Below are 17,557 nucleotides of genomic sequence, written 5' to 3' on the forward strand. Positions count from 1 at the left end.
ACTGACTCCTCAGGATGATTTTCTTGCTTCTCTTTATGAAACAAAGCAAACATGGACCAGTGGTACCTGATGAAATCGGTGTGAGAAGTAACTTGTCTGAAGAATCACATAATTTAATTGTGCTCCAGAGCTCAGGGCTTCACTTGCCAGCTGAGAGGGAACTCTGATCTCCCAGCGCCGAGTGGTGTTTCCTGCATCCTTTCCTGTAGTGGCAACTGGGGAGATTAAAGCCATGAACGAGTGGCCAAGTTCACTGGAAATGAGTGTTTATCCATTGCTTCCCCGTGTTTGTCTCCACCATAATAACTCTGATGAGTGGCTTCAGTCATGGCAGTGTTTAGCTGTGGGTATAAAACACCAGGATTTAAACAGAAAGAACGCTGAAGACACAGATTTGTATCCAGGAGGTTCCTACAGCCTTCCCCTCCAGCAGAGGCAAGTCAGCAGTAAACAAAGCTCCGCTACTCCTTTCCCTTGGCAAATTTTTTCATCAATTGAACTGTATTGGTGATGTGTAAGCCAGAAAATTTGAGATCTGTTTGTGGTTGCAAAGTGGCAAAATTGTTCTAGTGCAGCTACAATTATTTCATGCAGTTCCTTGGGATGTGGGAGCAGAAGGACTTTAACTTCACTTCAACCAGGCAACAGGAGCTGCCCCCTTGCACCAGCTGTGGCACATCTTTGGAAGGAGGAGATGGACATGAGGATCCTGCCTGGGTTTGGCTGCAGAGCTGTGGGGCAGGGTAGGGGCTGTCCCAGCACCTGCATTGCTCCTGTAGGACAACAGCTCCACGCTGGGACCCACATCCTTATCTCCTGACAGAGGTGCTCTGAGCTAGGTGACATTAACCATCATTCGGGCTTTTAATTAGCTGGTCTTTGTATTTAAAGCCCACCTTGGGCATTTTGAAACCTGCCATACAGCATGTCTTATCCATGATTGCTTTTCGTGAGACTTGTGGGGCTGTGTCTGTGCTCTGGTAGCACAATCTGGAGCTGTGAGAGAAAGCCCTCAGGGGCTAATCCGTGGCTATGGGCCAGGTTCTGCATAAACTGGTCTTATTTTTAAAGTCCATTTTCTCCAGTACACTTTTTTTTTGCCTGCAAAAGACTTCTTCATTTAAAACTAAGAACGTAACACTCTCTCCTTTCAGTTGGTCTTTTGGACATGAGCCAACAGTGCCCACAACAGCTGTACCACAGTTTAAACATTCAGTCTCTAATGGTTTGAGGAACATTAGGGTTTTTAAGGCTTCAACAGGTCTAGAGTAAATAGTGGTCAATAAAGAGTAGCTCTTCTTTGTATCCCTATGCTCTCAGTGCTCTGCACTAGAATAAAGCATGCTTAGAATATAATCATTGCAAAATTAATATCCATGAAAGGTTCTTTTAAAAAAAATAATCATAGAGAAACCTGTTTCACTAGAAGAAGAGTTTGCAAGAGTTCAGCTCTCAAGGCTCTGGTAACAGGCATGGGGAGATTGGCACGTCCTGGGCTTGTGTCACTCCCCACTCGTGTCTTTAGTGACTGGGAGGAGCAAATAACAGGTATTCCTTTCTCTGTGGCCTTCTTCCACCCACCTATTGATGATGTACACAAGAGTTAATTATGATTTTGTGTCTTCCTTATGGCTTTCCAGTGTCACATGGAGTCAGAAGCCAGTGTGGGCTAATTGGTGATATTTAGCATAGTGGTTTAGACCCAAATACGGTGAGAAATTATCTTAGCAGTGATTTGTGATAGTTGGGCATTGCTCTGGTTAGTGATTGAACCCAATGCTGGGGAGCCTTAATGATTTGAGCAAATCAGTGTTGGTGGAGCTGTCAAATGGCATGGAGGGAACTGCTCATTTCCTTCAGGTTTGTAGGTGTGGGTGAGCAAACACAATCCACGTGGGGCTGGTTTCTGGGGCAAAGCCCTTGGGCCTCACAGCCCTGCTGTGGCACTGCGTCAAGTGTCTCGGCAGGAGAAGGGTTAAACTGCTCCCTTGGCCACTGGCCACTTGGACTTAGTGCACAGCACTTGGTGTCACTGTGAAAAAACAGTTTGTGACTCCTTGTACTCTCTGTAGGCAGTTGATTAACCCCTTGCAGTGCCCCTCTTGGTGTTTCCTGCGGCCTGGGGTTGTGCCCTGGCTCCCCGAGGGGGATCGGAGCTGCGGATCCTGTGCCAGCAGTGCCAGGGGACGGGGGGACACTGCAGGAGGAGAGGGGGAGACTTCACGGGAAAAACATTGAACGTGCCAGCCTTGCAAGGCATTCTCCTGAAAAATAGGATTATAGAAAAGACTGGCTACTGTGGTGCTTCTCATTAGCTGCACTGCAGGGTTGGCCGGAGCACAGGGCTCTGGTAGTTGTCACCTTTCTGGCTGGAGCAAGGTGGCTGTTAATAGATGTTTCAGTTGTAAATTGCTTTGTGTTGAAGCCTCAATAAAGTCTTACTGAGATATGTTTTATTTTCAGTTTTTGAAGCCAGCTAGTTTTGGGAAGGGGCAGGAAGGAGTATTAGAAGGTAACCAGTCTACCTAAGAGGTTACTCCTGAGTGGCAAGCCAGAGCTTTAAAATATGCTTAATTTTAATTTGTGCCATTTGCTAGGAGTTCCTATCTTTACTTCCATTGGGAACTTTCATAACATTTTCCTACCCATCAGTATTCTATTAAAACTTTGTTGTGTAATCTGAAAGCTCTTCTGCTTCTCATGGTTTCCTTTTCAGAATGCCCTGGGTAGCAATTTTGGAGTAAATGCATTCAGGCTGCGTGATCTTGATTTTGTTGTCTTAAAAATTCAAAGCAAGACTTGAAATTAAATCCTAATGTCAATTTTCCTTTAAATAATGGCGGCCTAATGATGTGATTTAAGAATTTTTATCTGATGTCGCAGTACTCCTGGAAAAGCCTCTGCCTATAGTTGTTAAAATGTCAGTGAAATTGGTTACCATATGCATTTAATACTTCTAGTTCTACATATGCGTAGTGTTAGAGGATAGATCAGTGTTGTCAGTAAAATGAGTGGGTCCTGCAGTGTTGGGCTGATCCTGTTCTTCCCGTGGGAGCTCTACACTGCAATAAATGGTGCTCACAGGACTGACCCTAAGTAGGTGTGATTTAAGGTCTCCTAGAGCCCTTCACAGCAACAGTGAGGTTCAAAGTGACCCAAAAAATAAAGTGTCATTAGTAGAGGAAACAATACGGGGATACAAATGAAGAACAGTCTTTTGGGTGAGTGGAAAAATCGTGTTTCTTGGGAAAGCATGAGGTTCATTCAGTTTGGATAACTCTGCTGGACGTGGGATTAGACCAGCTAACCTCTGCCCGTAGCGCTCTTTTAAATCTTGCATGACTTCTAAAGGGATATTATACATCTCGACAGGCAGCTCATCTGAGGCCTGCCAAGGGGCCATGGCCAAGATGTTCTCCTTTGGCCGTGTTGCTGTGCAGATCCATCCATCCTCTGGCCTGGATTGCTCCCAGACAGCGTGCACGCAGCAGGGATCACTTGGGGAGAGCAGGAAGAAGGTGAACTTGAAGGAGAAGGGGGTGGGGGACTGCTGGTGACCCACGAAATAAATGTCCTTTCTTTCTCAGTCTGGCTGAAATCCCTCCCTCCCTCCTTTGCAGTGATTTACATTTGCTCAGATTAAAATCCGTGCTCCCAGTAGGCTCAGCTTGCTCCGTGCTGTCGGCAGCGATACGCCGCATGTCAGCTTTCAGCATGCACGCAGCCAGCTTGTTAAGATAGCAGCAATTAAATCCAGGTGTAAGTTTATCCCTGAGATTCAGTGTCTGTCCACAATAATGGGAAAAATGCAACCAAAAGCCTAATAAAACAGGACTTGTGCTGGCTCTGAGCAGCTGGTAAAAGGAAGGTTTCTGTGCTGGTGATTTTCTTCTTAGTGCTCTGTTTGATTGCCATTATATTTGAGACATTCTCTCTGGTTCTTCTTTTTGAGTTTGGCTCTTTGCTGACCTGTACAGCCCTTTTCCACAGGCTTTATTTTTGTGTTTCCCGTGGCAGATTCCACTGCCGGTAACAGAGATTGGATCCCTTATTGAATGAAGGTGCTGCATCAGCTCTGGCAGGTTGATGACGTTTGTGCTGTGACAGAGAATCTGCCCGTGGTCTTTTTAAATTTCCATTATCTAAGCTGGTATATACCTATGGCCTCAAGGTTTTTTTGTCAGTTTGTTTTCCACATTATCATCCTGGTTTGTCTTTCATGGTATCAGCTACTGCCTGAGCTACTCTGAACTGTAAAGCTGGTTTGTCTGCTTTCCTAAGACTTGAGAAGCTAATCTCAACTCACAATCTTCTTGTTTTGAAATAGCAAATGCCACCTTAAGGATGTTTTTATTCTGGTGTACACATGCATCCTGTATTATCTGACCTCTGGAACTCTAGGAATCTCAGGTACACTTTACTGTCCACTAAAATGACAGCTGTAGCTTTGCACTGCAGAACTTGAGGTAACATATTTGGCATCTTGACTAAAACATTCAGCAGTCTGTATTTTTAATGCCTAAACCTGGATTTTTAATGCCTAAATGGCATTTGGATATAATGGAAAAGGTGTCAGATTTGCTTAGTATGTACACGGCATCCCTTTTTCTTCTTCTTTATTATTAATATTAAAACAATGGGAGATGAATAATGAAAGTTTTGTAGTGAACACTTCACCGTGTTATTTTCCTGGTGATGGTGTGTTGTTGTGAAGAAATGAGCTTACAATCGACTTACTGCAGAATTGTTTGGCCACCGGTGATATCTCTAGAATGGGCTGTAGTAATCCCAAATCCATGATAGATGTTTCTTTCACCAGTTTACAATGAATAATCCTCTTAATTTCCTTGAATAGCAGCTGGTATTGCTACAACCTGTGCCTAAACCCAAAGACAGCTTATTCAGAAAGCCTTCTGGCCTTGTGAGCGAGGGGGAATTCTGTCCCATCGGGGTTGCGTGGGCAAACTTTCACAGGGTCAGCACTGCCGAGACTCTGACTTCTCCTCTCCCTCTCTTTTCTAGATGCAGCAGCTGTTCTACGAGAATTACGAGAAGAACAAAAAAGGCTACATCCGAGACCTGAGGAACAGCAAAATCCACCGAGCCATAACGCTGCACCCCAACAAGAACCCCCCATACCAGTACAGGCTGCACAGCTACATGCTGAGCCGCAAGATCGCCGAGCTGCGCCACCGCACCGTGCAGCTGCACCGCGAGATCGTGCTCATGAGCAAGTACAGCAACACCGAAATCCACAAGGAGGACCTGCAGCTCGGGATGCCGCCCTCCTTCATGCGGTTCCAGCCCCGCCACAGGGAGGAGATACTGGAGTGGGAGTTCCTTACAGGAAAATATTTGTATTCCGGTGCCGACGGGCAGCCGCCTCGGAGAGGGATGGACTCGTCCCAGCGCGAGGCGTTGGATGACATCGTTATGCAGGTCATGGAAATGATCAACGCCAACGCCAAGACGCGGGGGAGAATCATTGATTTCAAGGAAATTCAGTATGGATACCGCAGGGTGAACCCCATGTACGGAGCAGAGTACGTGCTGGACCTGCTGCTTCTCTACAAGAAGCACAAGGGGAAGAAGATGACAGTCCCCGTGAGGAGGCACGCGTACCTGCAGCAGACCTTCAGCAAGATCCAGTTCATGGAGCATGAAGAGATGGACGCCAAAGAGCTGGCCAGCAAAATCAATCAGGATTCTGGGTCCTTGTCCTTCCTCTCCAACTCGCTGAAGATGTTTGTCCCTTTCCAGCTCAGCAGGTCCAAAGCAGAAAGGAAGGAGCTCAAAGACAAGAAGATCAACATCCTGATCCCTCTCTCTGGACGGTTTGACATGTTTGCAAGATTCATGGGGAATTTTGAAAAGACGTGCCTCATTCCAAACCAGAACGTCAAGCTGGTTGTTCTGCTTTTCAATTCCAACTCCAACCCTGACAAAGCGAAGCAGATTGAGCTGATGAGAGATTACCGCTCCAAATACCCCAAGGCTGACATGCAGGTTCTGCCAGTGTCGGGGGAGTTCTCAAGGGCACTGGCTCTGGAAGTCGGATCTTCTCAGTTCCAGAACGAGTCTTTACTTTTCTTCTGTGATGTTGACTTAGTGTTTACCACAGAATTCCTCCAGCGGTGTAGAGCCAATACAGTTTTGGGTCAGCAAGTATATTTTCCCATCATTTTTAGCCAGTATGATCCAAAGATTGTTTATAGTGGAAAGGTTCCTAGTGACAATCATTTTGCCTTCACCCAGAAAACAGGTTTCTGGAGGAACTATGGCTTTGGTATCACCTGTATTTACAAAGGTGACCTTCTTCAAGCGGGTGGCTTTGATGTCTCCATCCAAGGCTGGGGCCTTGAAGACGTAGATCTGTTTAACAAAGTCATTCAAGCTGGCTTAAAAACTTTCAGAAGCCAAGAAATTGGAGTAGTCCATGTGCATCACCCTGTTTTTTGTGACCCTAATCTTGATCCAAAACAATATAAAATGTGCTTGGGGTCCAAAGCTTCAACTTATGGGTCCACACAACAGCTGGCAGAAATATGGTTTGAGAAAAACGACCCAAATTTTGGGAAAAGCAGCAATACTAATGGCTCAGTGAGGACAGCCTAATGTCCAGCTATGCTGGAAAAGACTTTTTTTTTAATTATCTAATTTATTTTTGGGAAAATGTTTTTTGATAATTCACTTTTAAAAGACCACACAGGATATATTTTAGAAATCACCGTTGTTTTCTTACAAAGCGCTCGTTTTGAGAAGAACAAGGCCCTTGGGTTTTTTTGTTGTTGTGTTTTTGGTTTTGAACAAAACTGTGATCAATATTTGCCTTCAAACAAAAAAAAAAAAAATTGTTTAAGAGTTATCTGATCAGCGGAAATCTGACTTGAATTAGAATTTCCTTATGAACAAAAGATTATTTCCTACCGTTTCCGTTGCCGTCTTCATGGCTGGGAATCTGTAAATGTGGACCTGAGCGTGCAAAGCCAAGTGACAAAACGCTGTGTCTAAATGTTTTTGGTGTGACTGCTACCGTGCAAAGATTCCACTCCTTTGGTTCAGGATTAGCCATTAATTTTCAAATTGCATTAGAAAATCCAAGTTGCTGTGGCGATGAGAAAGGGGTGGTAATCGCAGGAGGGTTTGTTTGGGTTTTTTTTTCCCTAACAGCTGATTATTTCAGTTTAAAAATACACTTCCACTTATGGGCAGGCAAGGGAAGGAAGTAAGCACAAGCCGTGATTAGTCCTTGTAGAAATTGTTGTGTTTGGTATTTGGTCCACAGACGGACGGAATGTTTGGGGAATCCGTGGTGGGTTCTGTGTTTTGTCCTCAGCCGCCTCCCAGGGCTGAGCGATGCGACCAGGAAATGCCTGAGGAGCGAGGGGAAGGGGCTGGGGAATGGGAATCTCTGGCAGCCAAAGGACAGCACACAATGAACAATCCAAAATCCCTGAGGAGAGCCTGGAAAACTCCTCTGCACCGAGTGTCCCACGCCCGATCGCATCGGTTTCGTTCAATCGCTCACATGATGTTAATGAGAACAATTATTACATTGGATTATTAGTTTTGTTTTGGGGTTTTTTTTCCCCTGTATCTGCTAGACCGTTAATTTATTTAATATCCATTGTTTTAGGTTCTTGACCTTTCCTTGAATATCTGTTAGTCATTTTAATATTTTATATATATATATATGTGTGTGTAAATATATATATATATATTAGGAATGTATTGCATCTTCTCACTGATAAGGTAGTGTACATCATACTTACAGTAAATGATGTCCAAAGATTACTTTCTAAAATATTTTTTCATTAATCTTTTTTTTTTTTTCCTCCCAAATTTAACATTTTTGGAATGACTTCAGTGAGTTTAGGAATTTTTTTGGTATTCTAAGAGGAACTGGGGATGAGGAGGCTGAATACAAGGGAAATGTGATCCCTGTGAGTTAACACCTAGCAAGGTAAGAGAAAATACACAAAATAAAGTGCCTTAAAGCCAGATAGGGAACCCTGTACACTGAGACTTGGACAGTGACTGGACATTGTCATTGAAGCAGATGATCTCTTGGGACCTATGTACCTGTAAATATCCTGCTCAGCAGAAACAAAAAATAAAAACCAGCGAACAATATATTTTTCTATCGTATCCTCCAGCCCCATTTCATCTCATTGCCCTCAGTTCCACTTCTGCTCTTGGGGAAGTGGAGGCAAGTGAACAAATGGAGAAAATCCAAGGCTTAAGTGGTTGTTGCCATGTTTGAAGGGATATTACGGAGCAACTGCTATTCCAGTAGAAGAAATAACATTGTTTACACGTGTGTGGAGTATGAACTGCAACTAGCATAGAGTCTGTGTCTTACAATGTTCATCCTTTTCTGGTGACAGTCCCGAGGATGTAGGTGCATGGAAAATTTTTCCTTCTCTCTCTTTTTTTATTTTTTCTTTCTTTGTTTCCTTTTTTTTTTTTTTTTTTAAGACTTGCTTCTAAGATGCAATAAAGATTTTTTTATTTGCAATTGGAGCTGCTCACGTCGTCAGTCCGTATCGTTCCACCCAGCACAGAGTAACACACTTTGGGAATAAGTCTGGGTAAAAGGATCTCTCTCTTCCAAAGGTTTTGACCTCTGTGTTGTGTTTTGGCCTGGGATGAGCTCAGTTGGCTCTGAGGGAAGGGAGAACAAACCCATTCATCAGGTTCTGGTGCTGATGAGCTGTGCCATTCCCTGGTTTTGACTTTTTCCTCATGTTCAAAGTACTTCTGCTGCCTGAAAATACCCAGAAATGTGCATCTCACACACAGTGACAAGGCTGCACGGTGCCATGATGTTCTGTGTATTCAAAACACAGTACAAATAATTAAGTGGGTTGAGCACTTATTATTTAATAACTCTAGGAGTTGTTCAGTATTGGTGTGAGGACAAAATTAAGTCCCAAAGCAAGAATCTTGGGGATTGCAGAGGTGTTTCTTCACACAAGGGAAAAAAAAAAAAAAGGCAGTTTGTATCTGTGGTGCAGAAAAGAGTTTAAAGAATATGAATCCCAAAGAATGGCAGCAAAACAGGAGGAAAAAAATCCCTGTACTTGTACTGTATTTATTAACATTTATGATTATGGACTTTTTTTAGCCCATAACAGCTGGTAAAAGCAGAATGTATGTAACTGGAAAAAGCCATTTAGTGAACGGCACCCATCTGGTATTGGGTTTTTTTCTAAGTTGCTGCAGTTCTAATTTTGTTACCGAATCTCTGTTAAAAGTGAGTTTTGCACCAAGCTTGCAGGCATCCTGTGAGGCCTCACATTGCAATTGGTCACATATTTTATGGACTTGCAGCTTAAAAGTTACCCATTTTAAAGTTAAATTTTAATTTTAACCCCTTATGACAAAGTCTAAACACATAAACCCCATTTTATACTAAAATAAGCGGCATTTGCTGCCCCAGGTGTAAGGAACTGGACAGAGGTGGAAATCATCAGCTGGTAGGTGCTGACCCAGCCTTGACAAAAATTCCTTCTGGGGCTGGAACATTTCATCCTCAATTTGCTCCAGTTGTTTGCTTCGGACAGAAGTTCCCTTCACGCTGAGGAAGCGGGAAAATCATGGGAGGGTTTTTCCTCTGGGCCACAGAGGTGTGAGAAAATGAGGTGGTGTCATGCTGAAAATGAAGGATGTGGTGCCCAGTCATGTCCTATCTATAGAGATGTTTCTCTTCTTTATTAAAATCATTAAAAATGTGAGACACTTCTTTCCCTCGTTATTCTGGTGCAGGTAACGTGGGTTGTATGCTGCATTGGCTGTGAGTGTCCTCACACAATAAAACTCCCACCCACACAGAGCTTTGCAGCCCCTGGGCACCCTTCACCTCTGCTCACCCCTGGGTGAGGAGCTGGGTTTATTAACGCTGTTTCCTAAAAGCTTTTCCCTCCTGCTCATGGATGAATGATGGCAACAAGAGGCAAAGGGAGATGGGGAAGAAATGTGAGTCCAGCAGCGAGTACTCCTGGTGACTGTCTTGCTGGATGTGACTATGTACATGTGAAACATTTATCTGTAACTTTGCAGATCACAGTCCATGGAAGGATTTCAAGTTTTGGTCCTGTGGGCACAGTGGGGGTTTATTAACCCAGAAAACTCAGTGACCAGCCCCATGTAGCTCCCCTGGACCTGGCTGGATGGTTCCTTTCAGCAAAATCAGCACAAAGTCCCGCTGACCCAAATCTGCTTACTCTGAGTTTTTGTGGAAGCCTCTAACTTTACATTGCAAATTATTATCCTGAGCCGTTTTGCATGAATACTTGCTAAAAATACTCGGCTTGCACAGCCAGCCGCAATCGGGAGTTTTTTGGAAAGAAAATCTTTCAGAGGCATTAAAAATGCAGAGAAGGTCCAGGCCCCACCAGGCTCCTCCTCTGCTCTGGCCTTGCTGATCCCTGGGCTGGTGGGGCACTGCCCATGTGGGACCTGTTTTAATTAATGTTTTTGTAGCCAGTGGACTCTACCAATGTGAGTTATTGTGCTGACCAGAGCAAATTCAGGGGTTTGATCCCAGCTGGAGCTCAAAATCCACCTCCTTCCCAGGCTTAGGCAGCCTTGGAGACAACCTGGGCTCCCCAGCCAAGGCAGTGCTTCCCATGAGGAACTTTCCAGCTATTTTCCTGCATTTTACCTGGCTGCTGCTGCCAGAAACACTTTTATTCCTCACGTCCGAACTACTGCTGACACTTTCCCAGGTGTAAGAAACGTGTCCCATCTCCTTTCCAAGCTCCAGAACCATCTCCCAGGTCTCCTCCAGCCCAGGAATCCCTACTAACTTATAAATCACTTTTATGAGAGGGGTGAAAAAAATTCAATTAACATAAAAAATACCAGCCCAAATACTGGACTGGCTGTGCTTACTTTAACACTTTAATTCAATAAAAACCTCAACTTTAATTGACCTGAATCGACTCCAACATTTCCATCAGGCTGGGCTGGAGTCTCTTGGAAATTGGGGGTCTCCCATTTGGCTGGGGGCGTCAAGAGGACTTTGCCAGGATCCTGCTCCACCTTTTAGAAAAAGAAGACAAAAGAGTAACCTACCTTTGTGTTTTACTGACATTTTAGCTATAGGGCTCTCAGAGGGGCTCAGTTTAAAGTGGTTCCATGATAAAATAATCTCCCAGTGCAAGCAGGCTGGGATATGGGGCAGATAAAAGCTGTTTGCTGTGCCAGCACTGGCTCTGCCAGGCTGGTTCTGAGTGCTGGGGTAGGACCACGATGGCTCTGGGAAACCTGAACCGCTGTGGATGTTGCACTCATGGGTTGGGGATGGGCTCTGTCCTTCTGCCCACTGCCAGCAGCACTTGGCACTGATTCCCCCAGTGCTGAGCACCTGTCCCAGGTGAGCTCAGCCCCAGCCCAATCCGTGGCACCATTCTTATCCCCAAGCCCATTCCTGGTCCCAGCCTTCTCATTTTCATCCCCAGCTCCATCCCCGGCCCCATGCTCACCCTTATCTACGTCACAACCTCCCTCCTCATGCCCATCTCCATCCCCAGCCCATCCTTACCCTTTTCCACCTGGGCTGAGCCACTGAAGCCCGACCCAGCTCCCATCCCCGAGCCACTGGCTGGGGTAAGCCGAGGACAGGCCGGCAGCCCGAAATAGCCACGATATTTCCTGTCCTTTTAAAGCTTGCTTAAAGAAAACTAATTTCCTCTGTCCTTTCGGTAGCAGAATACAAAGCAGCCAGCACTGCCCCTTTCCCCACCTCCCTTAGAAATCACCTCATTTTTCCTTATGCTGAAGCTGAGAGCCCTTGGTGCTGTGTGGGATGGGGAGCATCCAGCTGGTGTGGCAGTGTTCACCTGCACAAGAAGTGGGGTTTTGCTCTAATATATCAAATTACAACAATTCCTGCCCACTGTCCAGGCCAGTGTGTGCAATGAGCAGCCCTCCTTTCCTTTCCTAGCAGAATGAGCTGTAATATTCCCTGTTTTTCTGCACACAGGAGGGGTAGGTTGGGTTTGGACAGCCCCAGACTGTGCACCCACAGTGCTGGGGCCCCAAAAATGTCCAGAGTGAGCATCAGGATATGGGATCTTGGATATGGGATGCAACCAATGGTTTGCCCCTACATGATGCCTCCCCCCACCAAAAATATTCAGGCCACGCCCTAAACTGGGATGCTGGTATTGGGCACAGCTGTTCTTCATCCCAAGGCCTGATTCTGCACTGATGCCAGCAAAGGAACAGCCCAAACCAGGAACAGGAATCAGTATCCAGCTGGGAATTGAATCCTTTCAAAGCAGGTAAAGGACCACTCAGCACTGCAGGGAGAAGCCCAGGGACGTGTGTGGCTCTGCTCTCAGGAAGCAGCTGAGTGAGAGAGTGAAGCTGGGGGCGGGCTTTTGGGCTCAGTTAATCCCAGGCAGGTCCTGTTCATCTCTCTTTGCTTTCTTGATGAGTAATTAACAGCCCTGGCACCCGCTGCCCTCCTGCTGCTGCTGCTGGGGGTTAATCCACTCCGGGAACATCCGCTTCCCTCCCAGCGCGAGCCCCTTCCATGTGCTCCCGCTGCTCCCAGGCTGGCCTGGGGGAAACCTGGCCTTGACACAACAAACCCAAACCTGTTTTCTTGCGTCTCCTCAGTCAGCTGAAGGAATAACCCCGCACCAGGGCCCTGCTTGGGTTTATTTTTATCAGCTGAAATAAAAGAGTGAAGACTGTGATAGGTGCAGCTCCCCCAGACCCACTCCTGGGCTCATGCTGCCCCTGTTCCCAGGCTCTGGGGGCTTTTCCTGCCTTTGGCTGTGACCCAGTCCCTTCCCCCAGGATGCCTGATGCCCCTCACCTGTACCTGCCATCAGGAGAATAGGCTTTGCTGGTGGGAGAGATGGAAAGGAGCAATGAAATCTCCAACTGTTTGAACTGGTGGGAGTTGTTTTAATTTTGCTTTTAATGTCTGTTTATTTCTGCCCCTGGGGAATAATTCCTGCAGCACGTGCAGTGCTCGCTTAATGGAGCCTTGTGCTAATGGGGTTTCAGGTCTGCTGAAGGGGGAAGGATTTTGTTCTTATTCCAGGGTAGCAACACAACACTCAGGCTCTCAGCTGCTTTTGGGAACCAACCCCCTGCTCCCAGGAGGTTTTGGGACACACACCCAGGATCTCTCACAGGTCCTGTGAAACCCAGGTGACACCCCCTTCTCTTCCCTCCCCAGCTGACCACCCTGGCCCACCTGGCAGGGAGCAGGGATGTCTCAGTGTGTTGGGAAGGGTGTTGTGCAGTAACAGCCCCAGAAGATGATGTCCAGTAGAACAATGGCCCTTTTGTGTCCAGGCCTTGGCCAGGGCCCACCAAAGGTTTGGAAGATGCTCCAGCTTCCCCCACGGGCACTGGGGAGCCCACACTGGCTTTGGAAGCAGCACGGCACCCAAGGTGTTCAGGGCAAGAGGGACAATAAGGAACTGCTGTGGTTATTCCACAGGGTGCTTCCTCAGAGAAAACCTGCAAGGCTGAATGAAAGAATGAGCCCCTTTACAGCTCCTGGTGGGGCTTCAGGTATCGGGGAAGAGTTCCTTCAAGTCAGAGGAATCTGGCAGCTGGAGAAGGTGACTGTGAGACCTCATCCCAGCCCTGAGACAACAGGCAGAGAGCATGTCCTGGCAAGGGAGGGAAATTTTGGTGCTGCCATACCTATTTTATGAGCTGCTGGGGAGGCACAAGGGTGACAGTCACAGGCAAGGCCAGGTACGGAGACAGTCTGTACTCACAGCCCTGATTCCAGCTGTGCTCATCACAACAAGCACTTGAATCATGCTGCAAACCCCAAACACCCAGTGCCAGTTGGATTTCCAATAAAAACCACCAATGCAGTGTCACCCTGGGGAGGAATCAGTTTATTTTAAGATACATTCTGTTTCTGAAGAAAGATATTTTAGCAGCCTGCAACAGAAATGTGAACCAGAGGGTTAACCTGCCCGTTCGGCCTTGGCCAGCCTTGCCGATGCTCACACAAGATTCTTGGGATTAAAAAAAAAAAAAATGAAAGGTTCAAAATTCAAACTGTACATCTTTATACAGGGTGCTTAGCTGGGGACACTTTTTACACTGCTGTACATGCTTGGGATAATTAAGTGCAATTGGATTCAGAGCCAATACAGCATCCCAGACCACTAATGAAGATTAAATACAAGCTGTGGTGGACAGAAGCTGCACAGATACACAGGCAAACTGAGCTTATTGTGTTCCTGCTGCTCCAGAGTGCATTTCCCAAGAGAAAGAGGAGTGGAGCAGAGACAGCTTATAAACCTTCCTGGTTCCCTTCTCTTCCACCAGGAATACCTGTCACACCCAGTGGCTTTGCTTTCCATCAGCTCCATTGCCATGGCAGCAGTGCCATGAACCAGCTCACTGACTCCTGGTGCAGCATTCCTGGCAGGTTGTTTTGGGCTCCCTCTCAGGAACGCTGCACCACTACAGCTTTTAGGAACCAGTAATGCAGTGGCCAGCCACAGCTTCTTGCTGGTTCCTACACCAGGGTGTCTCTACACAGGGACTACACCTGAAGTAGCCCCTAATGGAGTTGCAGGGAGGTGGGAAGCAGCCCCACCGTGCAGGGTTTCCAGCAGATGCATTCCTCCTGGAACAGGGTGAATCAGCCCACAGTGCTGCCAGCCAGCAGGCAGCCGGGATTGAAACGTGCTCAGGCTCCCAGGGAAGAGCCCACAGAGCTCTCCTGGCTGACACACACAACAACAGCAGCAGCAGCAGCCAGGGCATGCTGAAGGGGAGGAAGGAATTAAAAATGGGGAAGAACGAACTGGAAATTGGGGGATGAGCAGGACTGCAGCCACCTCTGCCTTTGCACTGCCCAGGGGAGCGTGTGATGGGGCAGGGGAGCCAAGCCCAGCTCCCAGGCCTGTCCCAGCCCTGCTCACACCGGCTTCTTCATTCCCCAAAAGCCCTGATGGGGCTCTGAGAACCCCACGGTGCTCATTAGCAGCAAACCAGACACACACTCCCCCCCATCACCCCTGGTCTGGGCTGTGTCTCCGAGTCCAGGATGCTCCCGTCTCCCGCAGAGTCTCAGATCCCAGCGCCACGGGCACTACCTTCTCTTGCGCATGCAGGTCTCGAGCCTTCCCAGCTCTTCGTAGGCCTGGTAGAAAATGTCAAAGTCTCTGGCACTCCAGCCCCTCCAGACAGCCAGGCACCGCTCCATGTGTTCGTTCTCAAAGCAGCACACAACCATGTCCTTCGCTACGAGAGCCGCATCCACCAGCGTCCTGGGGAAGGGAGGAGAGAGCAGGGAAGGGCATTACAGGGAAGAGCATTCCAGGGAAGGATATTCCAGGGAAGGGCATTACAGAGAAGAGCATTCCAGGGAAGGGCATTCCAGGGAAGGATATTCCAGGGAAGGGCATTACAGAGAAGAGCATTCCAGGGAAGGACATTCCAGGGAAGGGCATTACGAGGAAGAGCAGCTCTGCGAGTGCAGCACTGCCTCATGAGCTTCCCTTCCAGCTACACAAGCTTTTTATAAGCTGCAAATCCTTCAGCAAGGAGAATGTAACAAAGAGAGGGATCAGAAACTGTGTCACATCAAAACCAAGCTGCTCAGTGACATGGGTAAAAGGTTTTTAAAGGGATTCAGGTGCCTAAACATGCAGGTGGGGGCTTAAGTCTGCCGTGGTATTTGAAGTTGCTGCTAATCTTCTGATTTGCTAAATCCACAGACTCTTGTTCCTGCTGCCAGCTGGGCATTTTCAGAACAGCTCCATCATAACACAGCTGACAGGCTGCCGAGAGCTTCCACAGCCTGGAATAAAGCATGGAAGCAGGATGGAGCCTGCCTGTGTTGGCTCAGAGCAGGCACAGCGGTGGCAGCACTCAGGGATCTGTGTGGTTTGTGTTGTATGTGCTTCCCTTCGTGCTCTCTGCTGAAGCTGGCCCTGAGGTACCTCAGAGGGAGGTGGCTGAGCAGACAGTGACACTTTTCCCTTGCAGGATCCAGCAAGGAACAGGAGTCCAGCCCTCACTGGGCTCCTTGTACCATTCCCTTAGCAGATGGGGAAGGCTGGCCCCACACTATTTCCCCAGAAAGGTGTCCAGCTGGGAGCACTGGCCACAGGACTGTCCTTGGCAGCTGGTTTTTATCACAAACTGCCCCTACGAAGCCCCCTCCCTTTCTTCCCCTCTCTGCTCTGATGTTAGAGCAACCCCTTCCCTTTCCTCCCCTTCTGCTCTTTTCCTGCTGTTCAAACAGGGAGGGTCAATGGCCACGGTGCTTGCTCCAGTCAGGCAGCAGGGCAGGACAGTTGTGAGATGTGATATCACTTTGCCTGAACTCCACACTCAATTTGGGTTAAGCAAACCAACCTAAGAGTACCTGTGAACAATAAAGAGAATTCTCTCCTCCCAGTTAACTGATAAAGACATTCAGTTCAGAGCAGAGGGACTGGCAGGAGCCTTTGATCTCCTGTTGTGTTTGCCTGGTGGTAATAAACCATCATTTATAATCCTTAGCACTGCTTAACCTGCATTTGTTTGGACATAAATAGTACAATCCCAGACCGGTATTTAAGTGATCAGCAGGAACACCCCCACCTCTCCAGCAGCTATTTATTCCCTTGGACTCTCCTTCGCTGTATGAAACATTTTAAATTAACGTATATAACTGCTCTCCCCTGTGCTGCAGGAGCCGTCCCCCAGCCTGTCACTGCCCACAGCACAAAGGTGCTCATTTAGAGCCAGAACATCAACCTGACCCACGTGAATGCAGCCACAGACAAGCGCCGTGCTCTGCATAAATACACCTCTTGTTCTGAGCGCGGGGCCCGAGTCTGCCAAGCTGCTCTGACCTTCTGCCAGGTGCCCTCAGAGCAAAGGGAGCCAGCACCAGGCAGGATCAGGCCAGCTCCATCACATTGTGCACGGTGCTGTCTGTCATTATGGGGTGTTCAGTCTCTGTGGATTTTGCAGACCAGGCTGCAGTCACAGCGCTGCCCCGCCGCAAGAGAGTGTACATGCCTTGATGTGCAACCAGCAACTCTGTGTCCTCTCACTGGGACCTCCTCAGAGGCTGCTGGAAGCAAACAGGAAGCTCCCAAGAGCCCTGAGAGCCTGCAGAGCCTCCCTCTGCCCCCCAGCCCCCTTGTGCCCCTGGAGACTGGTGAGCCCAGTCAGCCTCACCCGCAGGGAGCCAGCTCCCCTGCCTTCAGCACCGCAATCACTCTGCCCCGCTGGGTGCCCGATTCCTTCTCCAGCCCGATAACGATGATGTCCCCTCCTCTCCTAGAAGAGAAATGAGGGAGACGTCACATCCTCAGCACTGGGGATGCTGTCAGCTGAGGAAGATCCATGCTGGATATGCATCCTCTGCTCCATGCCCACCTGCAGCCACAGGATGTCTTGCAGGGGAGGGGGCACCGTGATGCCACAGGGGCATCCTCAATCCAGTGATGATGATCACTGTGAGAGATCCTGTGACAAGCAAAATCAGCTTCCCAGAGGTTCCCATCAGCTCCACAGGAGGCAGCAGGACTTGCCAGGGCTGTGTCCAAGCAAGGAGGCT

The 17,557-nt window shown here is 47.8% G+C and overlaps 2 protein-coding genes across 4 annotated transcripts in view; one reads left to right on the plus strand and one right to left on the minus strand.

Moving 5' to 3' along the window:
* CHSY1 (chondroitin sulfate synthase 1) overlaps positions 1 to 8,759 on the plus strand; it is a 75,275-nt gene extending 66,516 nt beyond the window's left edge. Inside the window, exon 3 of the mRNA XM_014251219.2 lies at positions 5,023 to 8,759. Coding sequence (XP_014106694.2) covers positions 5,023 to 6,615 — 1,593 coding nt within the window. The 3' untranslated portion in view covers positions 6,616 to 8,759. The remainder of the gene's footprint in view (positions 1 to 5,022) is intronic.
* A 5,115-nt stretch (positions 8,760 to 13,874) lies between these two features.
* The window catches only part of LRRK1 (leucine rich repeat kinase 1), a 73,390-nt gene continuing 69,707 nt past the window's right edge, over positions 13,875 to 17,557 (minus strand). For all 3 annotated transcript variants that reach the window (XM_005521623.3, XM_088063145.1, XM_088063146.1), the window contains 2 exons: positions 17,176 to 17,277; positions 13,875 to 15,269 (listed from right to left, as the gene is read on the minus strand). In XM_005521623.3, the coding sequence (XP_005521680.2) occupies positions 15,092 to 15,269; positions 17,176 to 17,277 (280 nt within the window). In that variant the 3' untranslated portion in view covers positions 13,875 to 15,091. The remainder of the gene's footprint in view (positions 15,270 to 17,175; positions 17,278 to 17,557) is intronic.

The sequence above is a fragment of the Pseudopodoces humilis genome, chromosome 16 (genome assembly GCF_049639895.1).
Source record: "Pseudopodoces humilis isolate 2021_Gansu_Grassland_sample_001 chromosome 16, ASM4963989v1, whole genome shotgun sequence".
Lineage (NCBI taxonomy): Eukaryota > Metazoa > Chordata > Aves > Passeriformes > Paridae > Pseudopodoces > Pseudopodoces humilis.